At 42.6% G+C, this 15304-nt stretch overlaps 1 protein-coding gene across 1 annotated transcript in view; it reads left to right on the top strand.

Annotated features, from left to right (window-relative positions):
* Positions 1–15304, top strand: part of APOB (apolipoprotein B) — a gene marked incomplete at both ends in the record, with an annotated part of 88849 nt that overhangs the window by 30789 nt on the left and 42756 nt on the right. Inside the window, 11 exons of the mRNA XM_081344813.1 lie at positions 667–843; positions 1906–2097; positions 3546–3713; positions 4179–4390; positions 4924–5106; positions 11148–11269; positions 11597–11807; positions 12516–12691; positions 13311–13498; positions 13949–14088; positions 14667–15040. Coding sequence (XP_081200939.1) covers positions 667–843; positions 1906–2097; positions 3546–3713; positions 4179–4390; positions 4924–5106; positions 11148–11269; positions 11597–11807; positions 12516–12691; positions 13311–13498; positions 13949–14088; positions 14667–15040 — 2143 coding nt within the window. The remainder of the gene's footprint in view (positions 1–666; positions 844–1905; positions 2098–3545; positions 3714–4178; positions 4391–4923; positions 5107–11147; positions 11270–11596; positions 11808–12515; positions 12692–13310; positions 13499–13948; positions 14089–14666; positions 15041–15304) is intronic.

Consider the following 15304-nt stretch of genomic DNA (forward strand, 5'->3'; position numbering starts at 1 on the left):
AGGCTCAGTATATTTCACGTCATCAAAATATACTCATGGTTTCAGCAATCAATTGTAATAAGAACAAAACTGCTAAATCTGCAGCTATCGTGACCATGCTAGTATCTTGATATCAAAGGACAAAGTCTCTGTATGCAATGCTGACCAAACACAACACCAGGGAGCCATTAACTTTATATTTGAAATTCCAGAAAAGTTGAAGTCATCCTGTTTATTTACGTTGCAGCTCAATAATCAAACATCTGGAATTAAATCACTTTGAAATTAAGATGCTTCGAATTTTGGCTACCATCACTCACAAATCTAATCCTCTTCCCCAAATGCATAATTCATTTGTTTGAAACAACTTAATCTTAAGCACTGGAAGTCAATGAAGGTTTAATAGGTAAATAAAACAAACCAAAAGAAAGTAATAAAAAAAAAATCTAACCAATACACTACTCCAAGATAGCCAATAGATTTTTGGTTGTTAAAACAGCTTGGCTACATTTCTTTCCTGAAGAAGAAATGAACAGGAATTTCATTCTTTTCTGGACTGCATTTAATTTGGGGGTACCGAAGCTCTAAAATGTGTATTTTCTTTATGGAAAGAACAATCTATCTGAATGTTTAGACAACTTAACCCAGGCTCTCCAAGTGAAATGACTTTCATTTTCATTTGACCAGATTGGTCTGGATGGGAAAAACTTAGAGCCTACTATTGAAGCAATGTTTGGCCCAGAAGGTTTTTTCCCTGATGCTGCTACCAAAGCTTTGTACTGGATTGATGGCAAAGTACCAGAACAATTTTCCCAAGCCCTTTTTAATTATTTTGGATATTCCAAGGATGCAACACAGGATCAGGTATGTGTTTTCTTGGTATTTTTTCTACTGTTAAAATTTACAAATAAACATTAGAACCTCTGTAGAGTATTTGGGACATCCTCTGTAGAGTAGGGATGCAGTGGCTCAGTGGGTTAGGACGCTGAGCTTGTCGATCAGAAGGTCGGCAGTTTGGCAGTTTGAATCCTGAGTGCCGCATAACAGAGTGAGCACCTGTTACTCGTCCCAGCTTCTGCCAACCTAGCAGTTTGAAAGCACATAAAAATGCAAGTAGAAAAATAGGGACCACTATGGTGGGAAGGTAACAGCATTCCGTGAGCCTTGGGCATCTAGTCATGCCGGCCACATGACCATGGAGACATCCTCGGACAAGCGCTGGCTCTTCGGCTTTGAGTTGGAAACGACTAACACGCATGTGCAGGGGAACCTTTACTTTTACCTTTAGAGTATTTGGTCAGGTTTAATAGAAAGCTGAAATAACTGAACTATTATTAGGCTCAAAAGCTAACACACTTACTGCAGTAATAGCTTTCTCAGAATTATCTTTAAGGAGGTAAGTTTAGGGTTAGGTATGGCTTCATATCTAACTCAGTTTATTTAATGCTGAGTTTGTTTTTCCAAAGGAGTTAGCAGTTTTTCTGCAACACTGAAATAGCACTAATTAGGCCAGTGGACATCATTTGGAAATGTCCTGCTCTAATGTGATTCACTGAATATCTAACCAAATGAGTCTTTGTATAATATAGATAATTTTCATATTCTAATATTCCTCATCCTATGTGTTGCTAAATCAAAAGTTCAGGCATAAAGCAGGACTCGAGTTGATGATATTTATCATGGCAGCTGAAGTTCTTTTGAGATTTGTCAACAAATTTTACAAGGTGTTTTTATTTCAAAGTATTTTTAAAATGAAGCTTTGAGAAATTGTGCAGATTAATAGTTGAAGCTGGAGGCTTTTTTCTACATGTAGATTAAATAGCATTTGTTTAAAATGTAGTATGTCGTCAAAGCTGGTTTAAATTCTTTCTTCAAATGAAATCAGAAATTCCATGGTGGGATTTTCCTTTCTTCTTCTTTTCTTAGGATATTATGAAAGGAATCTTGCTTAATTTTGAGAAACTGGTTAAAGAAATCTCCAACAAGCCAACACCAGATGTCAAAGCCTACTTCAGAGTCTTCGAAGAAGAATTGGGCTACTTGAAATTCAGTGATTTTAAATTGTTGGGAAATGTGATTCTGAAAAGCTTTAAAACTTTGCAGAGTATACCTCAGAAAGTAAGTATTTGGATACTAAACAGTGTATTCTATCTTCCTTTTTTATTTGCTATTCATTATTCAGTCAAATTAACCAGTAGCCATTTAAGTTTGCATCCTGTATGCCCATTTAACCACAAAAAAGACACATAGAATTCAATGAGAAGTCCTTCTGAGTTGTGTAAAAAATTACTAAGAGGCCAAAAAAATTAAAAAACAGCTTTTATTCTGGAATTATTATTTTTTTTATTTTATTTTATCTCTTATAATCAAAATTCCCTGGATAAGAGGAGGGCAGTATGCAAGCCCATTAAAAATAAAAGATTTGCTTCATGGAAATTGGATTGCTCAAGATGAACAAGTGAGATAGCTTTTGTTTTTAAGTAGTAATCATTCATTGTGTTGAAACCTGACAACCAGTCTAGATCAGATGCCATCTATACTGTTCCAATTTGTGGAATATATTTTTGAAAAAGTAAAAAAAAACAGATCTTGGATATTGATTTGGATACCGAACTCTGGAATGAGAAGGGATTTTATGCTTTTTGCTTTCTATTGGGGGACGGGGTCTATGTGAACTGAACAGGAAGTTTTTATTAGAACCCAAATGATAATTTTTCTTCCAGTGCAAACTGAAGGCAGATGGAAAGCAATCTGGATTGGAATTATAACAGGAACAAAATATTAATGTTCCTTGATCCTCCCATTGGAGCCCTAATCCAGATTAGCACATCTCTTTCATATATTTGAGGTTAGGGTTAAAATTCAGTCATTTTGACCAATTTCATATTCTTCCTGGCTTTCATCATACAATCCAGACTTTAAAAGGCAGGCAAAAAAGGGGGGGTTTCTTTTTTTAACATACTCTGTACATTTCTTTCTTCATTGGTATCTTCATTGATATCTATCCCAACTGATGTGAAACAGCTATCGCCACTCGGGTACATTTTGGTGTGGAATTTTTAGGGACATAGTTATACAAAGCATTCATACTACGAGATTGTTACTCTGCAAGGGATAATGTCCATAAAGTCTTTAGCAGTTGCAAGGTCAATTGAGCCATGCTATTGGAAGTTTTAATTGACAAATATCTGGAAATATTCAGGTTCTCTACTTCCATGTTATGCTTCCTGTTCAGTACAGAAGCCAATGCCCCCGGTAAACAAATCCCAGCCAACATTAAGCTATAACATTTTTTAAAGGAAAACCACCAGAGGGAAGCAGACTTCCTCTAATATCACCCATTTGCTTTTATTTGGCCACACGTTAGGGTCCCAAGATATGTTTGAATGAGGCTTAATATCACTAACTACTCCATCAGTTATTTTTGTTATTTTCCAGTTAAATCACATTCTTCTTAGAATTTTCCTTGAATCTTCATTCAGTTTTCAAAACAGGAAGCTAGAGAAACTCCCTAGGAAGGATACAGATGTAACACGTTTGGGTTTTTTCTATGTATTTGCCTGCAGATTGTCCAGACCATTTCCCAGGGGACTGAGAATGATCTCATGGTTCACTACATCTTCATGGACAATGAGTTTGAGCTGCCCACAAGTGCAGGGCTGCAGCTACAAGTAGCTTTGTCTGGAGTAGCCACCCCTGGAGCAAAGGTTGGAGTGAAAATTTCACAGAGGAATGTGAGTTTTATTTTCACACTAATTGAGAAGTTCCTTCAATAAGCTACAATGCAGTAGACCAGTCGTTCACATGTCTGAATCCCACCACTGGTAATAGATGAAATGATTTTAATGTGTCATTCTGTTTTAATGCAATTAAATTATTTTAAATTCTGATCTGAGGGTTTTTTTTTAGAAAAGGCGTATATAGAAGTGAAGTAAATAAGTATTTCATTACATGATAAATACAGTCTTCATTCCAAGTTTAAAAGGTTTCCGTGTAGGTAAATCAGACTTTCTGAGAAACACAAATACCAATACTTAGTAAACTCACTTTGGGATTTGAAATATATTGCCTGTCATCCTGGTGAGAATTACTCTCATTATCATTACTATCAGAATCAGATATGAATTCTAGTTCGCAACACCATGAAAAGTACTTGGGAAAAATGAAACAAATATTTATATCTTATATGTGTCTTCTAGATCCATGCAGATTTGATTGTTAAACCATCAATGGCAGTTGAGTTTATAACTCATTTAGGAGTGAATATCCCTGAGTTTGCTAGAAATGGTGTACAGATGAACACCAATATATACCATGAATCTGGAATTGAAGCCAATGTTGCATTGAAAGCTGGACACCTTAAATTCACCTTTCCTGCACCAAAGGCCCCAATCAAGCTTTTCAGCATCAGGTATTGTAACTGTTCTGTAAACAACGTTGTTTTGTTTTTTGTTTTTTGGTTGCTGATTTTTAAAAACACATTTCTCCTATTCCTGCATAAAACCTTAATGTGTAATACTGGTTTCGTACAGAAATGTTCTGCAATATTTTTTTAGTCTTCCATTATACAAAATACAGTAGCTCCTGGATGCAATTATGATATGCCAATCTAGTCACTGTCTTTCTCCACATTCTGAAGTGAACTTAATCTGCAAATTGCTATAAAGTTGCAGTTTTTCTATATTGCCAAAGAATAATTTAAAGAGTCTGAATACCTTGGGCTGTGTCTATCAGTTTGGAATTTTTGTTTTCTAGTCTTCCTAGAAAGACATGCAAACCAGACTCGAAGATGATATTGGAATGTAAATTAATTTTCCAAGGGCAAGATTAAAGATTTGTACAAAATGTTTTAATTCATGATCACCTACTCTTCATTTTAATTGTGATTGGTTGAGTCAGTAGAAAGGAAAAAAAAAGGCCATCTATTTTCTTTTCTTTTTACAGCAATGTCTTGCATTTGGTCACCCCAACTCGGAATGAAGTGATTCCTCCACTTATGGAGAATAGAGTAACACAAAACAATTGCTCTCCTTTCTTTACTGGCCTTGAATTCTGCACCAGACTAGAATATTCCAATGCTAGCTCTACAGTTGCAGCACCTTACTATCCACTGACGGGAGAAACCCGGTAAGATAGACCAATGGTCTTCCTCTGAATGAATCATCAGCTCCTCTTTGATTCTTTGATATTTCAGGCCAAATACAAACCCTTCACCAAAAATAGAAAGCTCACGGGACTGTATAAAACATGCATAATTCAGATAATGGTTTCTTTTACTTACTTTATTTTCTTCCTGGTACTAATGGGAAACGGTTCTTTGTGGGGTTGTCTACTTTTGTTGCACTAGTGTGTTGCTTTGCTGGCTCCAAAAATTAAACCCCTCTTCACCGTCCTGAAAGCCAGGAATTTGCTTGTAATGAATTCTTTAAAATGTTGCATTATTTGTCCATCATAAATGTTATGTATGCAGGCATCTGCATAGCAACAGCCATCAGGGGGCGTTGGCCTGGACAGTTTCGGCGGGAAACCTAGGGCCAACCCCATTGGCTGTTAGCTTACCTGGCCAGGTATATAAGGAGGCCAGGTAGCCCTCATTCCTCAGTTCACTTCCCCTTCCAATAAAGAGCTGAACTCACACACCGGCTGGCGTCTCTCTTGCGTCGGACCCACTACACAATAGTGGCGACGAAGGTGGGATTGCTGCCGACCAAGAGCTGAAGTCACTGGAGAAAAGCTCCGCGAGCTGAAGGGAAAGGCATTTTTCCTTCTTCCCCCCACGACCGCCAGCCGAACTGGCAACGACAAGTGCCACATCCACGACCAACTGCCGCCATGGCTAGAGCCGGACAACCCCGCGAATTCGAGACCCGCCGCCCCGAAACCTGGACCCGTTACCTGGCTCACGTTGAACTGTACATGCAGTTCAATCAGATATCGGAGGACGGTACAAAGGCGGCCGCCCTGCTCTGCCTTGGGGGACCAGCGCTGCTGGAAGTCGCCACGAACCTGTTCCCCCAGGAGGCCATCAACACCGTCGCGTACCGAGACCTCGTGGCCAGGCTCAACGCACATTTCAGGCCCCGGCGCTCCAAGGTGGCCGCACGGTCACAATTCGAGAAAAGGGACCAGCGCCCCGACGAGACCGGCGCCGACTTCCTCACCGCCCTACGGGAAGCTGCCGTCGCTTGCAGGTTCACAAATTTGGAGGAGCGACTACGGGACCGGCTGATTTGCGGCCTACGCGACAGGCGGTTGCAGGAGCGCCTGTTCGAAAGAGAGGAGGTCTCTCTCCAGGAAGCCAAGGACGCCATCCTAGCCCACGAAGCGGCCTGCGGGGCCGTCCAAGCCTGCCAGGGAACCTGGCCCGGCAACCAGGCAACCAGCGTCCACCGGCAAGGGGCCACAGAGGAGGACGACCTGAGCATCGACCTCCTCCAGCGGAAGTCGACCCCCGACCAGCGAGCCAGACGCCCAGACAGGCCCAGGCCTCCCAGCAACACTGCCGTTCCCCAGAGGTGCGCAGGGTGTGGTGGGAACCACATGCGCAGCCTCTGCAAGTTCTGGTCCGCCACGTGCCGGGCCTGCAAGAAAACAGGCCACATAGCTGCCGTCTGCCGTAGCCGCCGCCCCTGAGAGGAGATCCACGAGCTGCAGCCAGAGGAACCGCCATTCGAAGGTACTGGGGCCCCCACCAAAACAAAAATTGGCTATGTCGAGAGCCGGCTGGCCATTAACCACACGGGTAGCCGCCGGCTGCTCAAACCCAAAATTAGATTAACAATCCGTTTGCAAGGTGTCCCTTGCAGCATGGAGCTTGACTCCGGATCAGCGGTCTCGATTATTTCGGACGAGACCCTTAACCACATAATTAGCCGGAGCAAGCAACGGATTAAATTACAGCCTACTAAATTAACCCTGACCGATTTTCAGAATTCGCCGGTCAAGGTGAAGGGGGAGGCCACCATTTCAGTGGGGTTTAAGGGTCGCGAAGGGCACCTGGACGTTGTAGTGGTAGAGGGCCGCAGAGCCAGCCTGGTCGGGCTGGACTGGTTTGAGGCCCTGGGAATCTCAGTATCCGGGATCCATTGGATCCAGGGGGACACCGTTGAGGCCGTTTGCCGGGAGTTCGCCGACGTCTTCGACGGGTCATTAGGCAAGTACACCGGGGGGCCCATATCGTTCAAGCTTAACTCGAATGTCTCCCCCGTTAGGGTCCGGCCGCGGCGAGTCCCGTTTGCGCTCAAACACAAAATCGAGCACGAACTAGACAAGTTGGTGGCCCAGGGAATCTTAGAGCCTGTAGATGGAGGGGAGTGGGAAACCCCCATCGTGACCCCCCTCAAATCCAACGGGGAAATAAGGATCTGCGCCGACTATAAGTGCTCGGTGAACCGCGCCCTAAACCCGCACGCTTACCCGGTTCCCGCGGTCAGCCATGTTCTCGCTTCCCTCCAAGGCGGCGCCATTTTTGCAAGGCTCGATCTTGCACAGGCGTACCAGCAACTCACGGTCACTAGGAAAACAGCTGACATCCAAACCATAGTAACCCATAGGGGGGCGTTCCGGGTGAACAGGCTGCAGTTTGGAGTCAGTGTTGCTCCCGGCATTTTCCAGGAGGTTATGGAAAAGACACTCAAGGGCATTCCAGGAGTCTGCCCCTATTTTGATGACATCCTGATCGCAGGAGCATCAGCAGAGGAACTGGCAGGGAGGCTTAGGGAAGTGCTGGCAAGGCTGCGCACAGCTGGCCTCAAACTCAAAAAGGAAAAATGCAGCATAGGCGTTCCTTCCACAGAATTTTTGGGGTTCAGAGTAGACGCCAGGGGAATCCACCCCACAGAATCCAAGGTGAGGGCCATCAAACTAGCACCCACACCCAAGAACAAAGCAGAGCTTCAGGCATTCCTGGGTCTGCTGAATTTCTACCATACATTCCTCCCACACAAGGAAGCCATCACTGAACCGCTCCACAGGCTGCTAGACAAACAGGCAACATGGGCCTGGACGGCCACCCATGATCAGAGCTTCAAGGCCCTGAAGGCATTGCTGTCGGACAAGTCCACAGTAACCCATTTCATCGAGTCCAAGCCCATTTGTATCGCCTGCGATGCATCCCCTTATGGTGTGGGTGCTGTCCTAAGCCACCTTGAGCCCAACGGGGCACAAGTCCCCATAGCATACTATTCTAGGACACTGTCTGGAGCAGAAAGAAACTACGCCCAAATAGACAAAGAAGCCCTGGCAATCGTGGCAGGAATCAAGAAATTCCACGATTACTTATATGGCAGGGAGTTCACTGTCTTCACGGACCACAAACCACTCCTGGGCCTGTTCACCACAGACAGGCAAACCCCACAGATTCTGTCCCCCAGGATGCTCCGGTGGTCCATCTTCCTTGCAGCATACAATTGCAAGCTGGTACACAAGCCAGGGAAGGAGATGGGCCACGCAGACGGTCTAAGTAGGCTCCCCCTAGACACACACGACCCAGACCCAGCACCAGCCACACAGATCCTAGCCCTGCAGGAACTACCCGAGTGCCCAGTTCTTGCCAAGGACATTGCCAGCCACACAGCCACAGACAACATCATGGGCAGGGTGCACTCATGGGTTTGCACAGGGTGGCAGGACAAATCCCCGGGACCAGAGTTTCAGGCCTATTTCATTAGACGCGATGAAATCTCCACACACAAAGGGTGCCTCCTTTGGGGTAGCAGGGTCATCATTCCACCCGCACTACGTGCCAGGGTATTGGACTCCTTACACGAAGGGCACCCGGGGGTGGTCAGGATGAAGGCACTGGCTAGGAGCTACCTCTGGTGGCCCGGGTTGGACAAGGAGGTTGAGGATCGGGTCAAGGCCTGTTATACGTGCCAGAGATCCAGGCCAGAAGTGCCACATGCACCAGTACACCGGTGGGAGGCCACACACACGCCATGGTCCCGCATTCACATTGACTATGCGGAGCCATTCCAGGGTCAACTATTTTTAGTAGTGGTGGACAGTCACTCCAAGTGGTTAGAGGTAGTCCCTGTCCCCAACATGACCTCGGGGAGGACAATCCAGGTGCTCAGAGCTCTCTTTGCCACACACGGCCTCCCCGACGTAATTGTGTCTGATAATGGGCCTCAGTTTACTGCTGCTGATTTCCAGGCGTTCTTGAAGGCGAACTGGATTAGGCACGCCACCTCTGCGCCTTTCCATCCATCTACCAATGGGCAGGCCGAACGGATGGTAAGGACGACCAAAGACGCACTCCGGCGCATCATCAGCGGGGACTGGGACCACAGACTGGCCAAATTTTTACTAGCCCAACACACAACACCATGCGTGGCTACCGGCAAGAGCCCAGCAGAACTGCGATGGGGACGGCGCCTCATCACCAAGCTGGACCGCCTACACCCAGACCGGGTAGCAGCCGAAACTGGTAGGGCAACATCACCATCATCACCATCATCACCATCACCATCACCACCAGCATCACTACCATCACCATTGCCATCATCACCCACACACAGGGTCCTCAACCTGGGGGACCTGGTCTGGGCAAGGAACTATGGGGCTGGACATCCTTGGGTTCCGGGGACAGTGGTCGGGAAAACAGGACCCCTTTCGTACATTGTAGGGGTGGAGGGGGACAGACGCATAAGGCGACACATCGATCAGCTCAGAGGAAGAGTCCCTGAGCACGTCACACACGCCCCTGAGCGCGTCACACACGTCCCTGAACTCAACGCACACGATCAACAGGAGGACCACACTCCAGGAGGGGTCAACCCAGCTGAGGACGTCACAGGAGGAGGAGGACTTCCTGATGCCGGCTCCTTGCAGCCCTGCACAAAGGCCTCAGGAACCCACGGTCCAAGCCCAGGGGCCAAGCACACCCAGACGATCCACCCGTCCACACAGGACACCAGCCTACCTGTCGGACTATGTGTGCAAGTGACCCTCACACAAGGACACCACTGTTTTTTTATATATATACTCATAGTTATAGTAGTTGCATGTTGTTGTTGTTATGTGGGTCTTCTCTAAGGGGGGAGGGGTGTTATGTATGCAGGCATCTGCATAGCAACAGCCATCAGGGGGCGTTGGCCTGGACAGTTTCGGCGGGAAACCTAGGGCCAACCCCATTGGCTGTTAGCTTACCTGGCCAGGTATATAAGGAGGCCAGGTAGCCCTCATTCCTCAGTTCACTTCCCCTTCCAATAAAGAGCTGAACTCACACACCGGCTGGCATCTCTCTTGCATCGGACCCACTACACAATAATAAATTTGTACATTTCCATGGTATAACCTCAGGACAGACTACCCTGATGCCAAATTTTTATATTCTATTCTGTACCTTTATATTTTATTGTACCACTCTTTACTGCAAAGATCTTTAGAGTTGTTTTAATGTGATAATTTGTGTAGATAACTAATGGCAATAGATGCTGTATTTCCTTATCCCAAAAGTCTCAGCATTGTAGGACTTTGCCTTTGATCATTCTTTATATAAGTTCCACATGCAAAACCATATGTGTGTGAAGTTGAGAACATATCATTAAAATGGCAACTAGAATACAATGCGGAAAAGAAGAAGGTGGTAAGCGAAATAGGAATATACCACACCTAATAACTGATAGACCGAAGTGAACTTAATATTGTTAAATTTTCAAAGACATAACAGCTTTCACATGATGTCTATTAGATGGATATTAAATACAGCTTAATTAAAATGTAATTTTAAATACCTCTTAAATATCATTTATATCTGCATTTGTGTATTTTCAGATAGATTTTGCAAAGAAATTTACAAAAAAAAAGAGAATAATTTTAAGGGAGAAAGTAACCTGCAACAGAAATAAGACAATTCTTCCATTCCTTAAAACTATGTGGGACTAAAGATATGTAGGCTTTATGATATTCCACATAAATTATGATTGATAGTTATTACATAAGCTAAGGTAGTAGCCAACAGAATAAACAAATCTTTTAGAACACTTTGGGGCTTTTTTAAGGTTATATCACTGTTAGGTACCTCTCATTTTTTTAATACTGTCAATTATAGTTATTTAGTTTTGCTATGATTTCTAAATAGTAATTATTTTCTGTCTTGGCTGTTACTCCATTTAATTATTCACAATTCACAATGAGGTATTATCTTTTCATGTTGACGTATTTAGGTATGAAATTGAACTACATCCAACAGGAAAAGTAAAGGAATACATTGCAAGTGCTAATTATGAACTAAACAAAGAGGGGAAAGACTTGGTAGACACTTTAAAATTCATTGCTCAAGCCAAAGGTAAGAAGCTGTGCAATTTGTTGTACAGTAATGGGGAAACTTTCAAAGGTTTGCCTAATAATAAATGTCTTTTCTGATTAAAAACTAGTATAAAATCACTAGTTTCCTGTCAAAAGATGTTAGAAGATCAGGTTGCAGGAAATTTTAGCAGTTTTAATGAAATCAACATAGATCAAGCATCTATCAGCAATGGTATGCCTAGGGAAGGTTTTCCAAACAAAGATTTTAAGAATTTAATATTTGAATTGAGAGACATTTTGAAATGATGTTGACCATTTATTTTAATGGAGCACATTTGTAATAATCATTTATCAATGTATGTTTCAGGTGTAAAAGAAAGCGAAGCCAAAATCGTCTTGACATTCAATCGAGGCAAAAAAAATTTTATCAGTGACTTCCAGGCCCCCGGTTTCAACATCAATTTTGGCACCAATCTTAAAATTACCGATTCCTCCAATCAAGAAAAGAAAGCAGTTGCCTTTATCTTAGACATAATCAACAAGAAGAGTCCTGAAATTACCATCACAGGAAGGCTAAGGTAATGATACTTTCCCCCCTAATTCTTATAGACATACCCGGGCCGATAGCATGTGTGCCAAGGTCAGAAAATGGTAATATTCCCAGCATCTGTGTAAGTCTGCTGTTGTCACATGTTAGTTGAATAATGGAGGATGGGATTCTCCCCAGGGACAAAGGAGGAGGAAGTCCATCCCAGAAAGGGGAGGGAAGAGGAAATACATCATAGGGTAGGAGGGTCTGACTGCCCACATTGTAATTTCTCCAAAACAGCCACGTGGTGGCAGCACAGCATGCAAATAGGTGTTGATTTCTTAACTCATATTGTAAAAGTCCTGGTGACTGCTGACAGTGGTGGAAGAAGAATCTCTATGGGCAATTCCACTTGGCATGCTGTCCAATCCATTTCAAGTGATTTGAAGTTGGTTGTACGGTTGTTGTCTTGACCCGTGTTGACCTTAGAATAAGGAGAAAAGGCAGAAAATAGTGTGACTAGGCAGTGCTTCCTCCAACTGACTCATAATAGAATGCCAGTATCATCGATGGGTGTGCTACCTCCTAACTATGGCAGCAAAAATCTTATCACCCACATTCCACATAGAAAAAGGGAAAATCACTTTGCTCTCACTCCCAACCCTTATTTCCAATACTTCTCCTCTTCATAAATACATACAGTATGTATAGTTATATAAAATGTCTATTTCTTTTTTTTATGATTTGCTTCTACCAGTTCTGCTGTTGGGAGAGAATTATCCTTGGAAGCGGCAATCTCTATTCCCCGCCTGCAGACTCAAGCTAAAACAGATATATCGCTCCATCAGTCAAGTAATGCACTGATATTCCAGTTTGACTCTTCGGCTACCTCATATGGCTCATCAGTTTCAGAAAGGATTGTCTTAAGATACGGTAGGAGGTTTTTTTTTCTCAAAATGAAACATTTTCATCAACAAACAACAATAACAACAATAAAACCCAGCCTTCTGGTTCTGTGTAGCAGGACAAGATTTCTCCAATCACACCCCAGTTCTGCCCAACCCCCTTCATTGCTCAAATCTTTGTAGTGACATACATAGAGAGAACCAGGGCATACAGGCCTAAAGAGTACAATTTGTCATTAAATCAGAATATGTATATTGCTTAACTCTAGCACAGGAGTTGAGTGGTTTTGACCTTGAGGAATAAAATATCCAGTTTGGTTGCCCTGTGTATAGACTTTTAGCTGCTCTGTTAAGACAGAAAATTGTCTGCAGTATACCTTCGTCTACACGTCATACCTCCAAAATATGGAACACTTCCAAATTTGTATGTCATGGGGCTGAGCATGTCCTTTGCTTGGAAACAGACCTTTGCAAGAAAAAATGTGATCTCTACCATTGTTCCCTGTTTTCCTCTGTCTTTTCAACATATAAGCTCTACCACAACACATCAGAGCAAACTGGTATGGAAACTGGTAGGATTTTTTTTTTCAATTTCATAATCTAAGTTCTCTGGGAAATAATATGGGGTCATTGGTTCTGGGTTTCAGATAGAGAAAAAGTGGAAATTCAGTGGAACTCAGGCACTAGTGCTGCTTTGAAGAGAATATCTGCCAATCTGCCTGGAGACCTGAAAGGTTATTCAACGGCTCTGCAGAACAAGGCAAATGGATTTCTGGATCACAAAGTAGCTAATACTGATATGACACTCCGGCACATCATTTCACATTTTATTGTGGTAAGTAGGTGTGTCTGTCATAATCGCCACTTGTCAAAGTATCTGGTACAATTGATGATTTCATATTATTTGAATGTTCTAGCTGTAGGAGGTTTCAGTATTCCCCAAAAAAGGCCAAGGTCCAGTCAAAGTCAAGCACAATTTTGACAATAGAAATATCACGGAACAGGAAGCCAAGGGACCATAGAGTGTAGAAATGATGTTGTGGCTTCTTCTCCATGCAAATTGTAACTGAATTGTTGCAGTACCTGTGACAAGAGAATCTTATGTAGGTTCATATTTCACAAGTGTGGAAAGAAAAGGTGGTGTGCATCAGTTTACACACAACTGAAGAATGTAACATGAGACTATATCCTTGCTGTTTTTAGCATTTTGTCCCGGGTTTGAACTGCTTGAATTGCCCCTATATGTAAGATGTTTGTATTGTGATAATTTACTATGATTTTTCAGGCAACCAATACCTGGCTGCAAAAGACATCCAAGGATCTTCCATATGTCCAGAACTTACAGGACAAATTAAGTAAACTTCAACAACTTGACTTTCAAATCGTAGATGTATTCACCATTCCCGAAGAGCTTTTCTTTAAAAGGTAAAGCAAAATATCTTAGTTTTTCTTGTCTGGTGCTGGCACACCCCATTATGGTTTGGAAGCTATTGGAATTTCCAAGCTAGCCTTCCCATACCTGAATGCATCCAGAACCATGGATTTCAACTCCCCCAATTCTGCAGCCTACATAGATTTTAATAAGAATTCTGGAGGCTGAAGTCCACATATTGGGAAAGCATTGAAGTTGATGAAAATAGATAGATAGATAGATAGATAGATAGATAGATAGATAGATAGATAGATAGATAGATAGATAGATAGATAGATAGATAGATAGACAGACAGACAGACAGACAAAGATAGATAGATAGATAGATAGATAGATAGATAGATAGATAGATAGATAGATAGATAGATAGATAGATAGATAGATAGCAATATTTAACCACTTCTTCAGAGGTGTTCACTTCAATTCATTAGGATGAAGTGAACTTCAGTTCATTTTTCCAAGCAAGATTATAACAGTGCTTTGTAATTACTTCTTTTGTCTACTGCCTATTACATATTTTGAAGAAGAATAGTGCATTTTTAAACTTACAATGGGTAATTCTGTGTTTCAGTGATGGCAAGATTAAATACGTTTGGAATAAGGACAGTACTTTTATGACTATCCCCATGCCATTCAGTGGACAATCATCACAAGTCATAAGCATACCCAAGATTATAACAGCACCAGCGATTGTGGTGGAATCACTGGGATTAAATATTCCATCACAGGTGTATAAAATTCCGCAATTCACCATCCCTGATGATTACACACTTCGGGTACCTTTGCTGGGCACTTTTGAGATCACTTCCAACTTGTATAACAATTACTACAATTGGTCCGGCTCCTATTCTTTAGCTAACACCACAAAAGATACCTATGGTCTGAGAACAAGATACTTTATGAAAGCTGATTCTGCTTTGGACTTACTTTCGTATAATGTACAAGGTAAGAATCAATCTGTGTTATAAAAGCAGATTAATTAAGCATGTATTATATTACATACCTCACTATTTATTATATAACATTGATTGATTTCCAGTGCCCAGCTATATGCTGCAATTGCTTACTTGCTCCTATATGTTTATGAATATATATAAGAGATCATGCGAAAGTATTTCTACCGCAATGTATGATCACCAGGTTTAAAAATGTTGTATTTTGCAAGAAAGTAAATGCTATAGATTTAAAAGGAAGTTCCTTTCATCTGTA

The sequence above is a fragment of the Vipera berus genome (genome assembly GCF_964194415.1).
Source record: "Vipera berus genome assembly, chromosome: 1".
NCBI lineage: Eukaryota > Metazoa > Chordata > Lepidosauria > Squamata > Viperidae > Vipera > Vipera berus.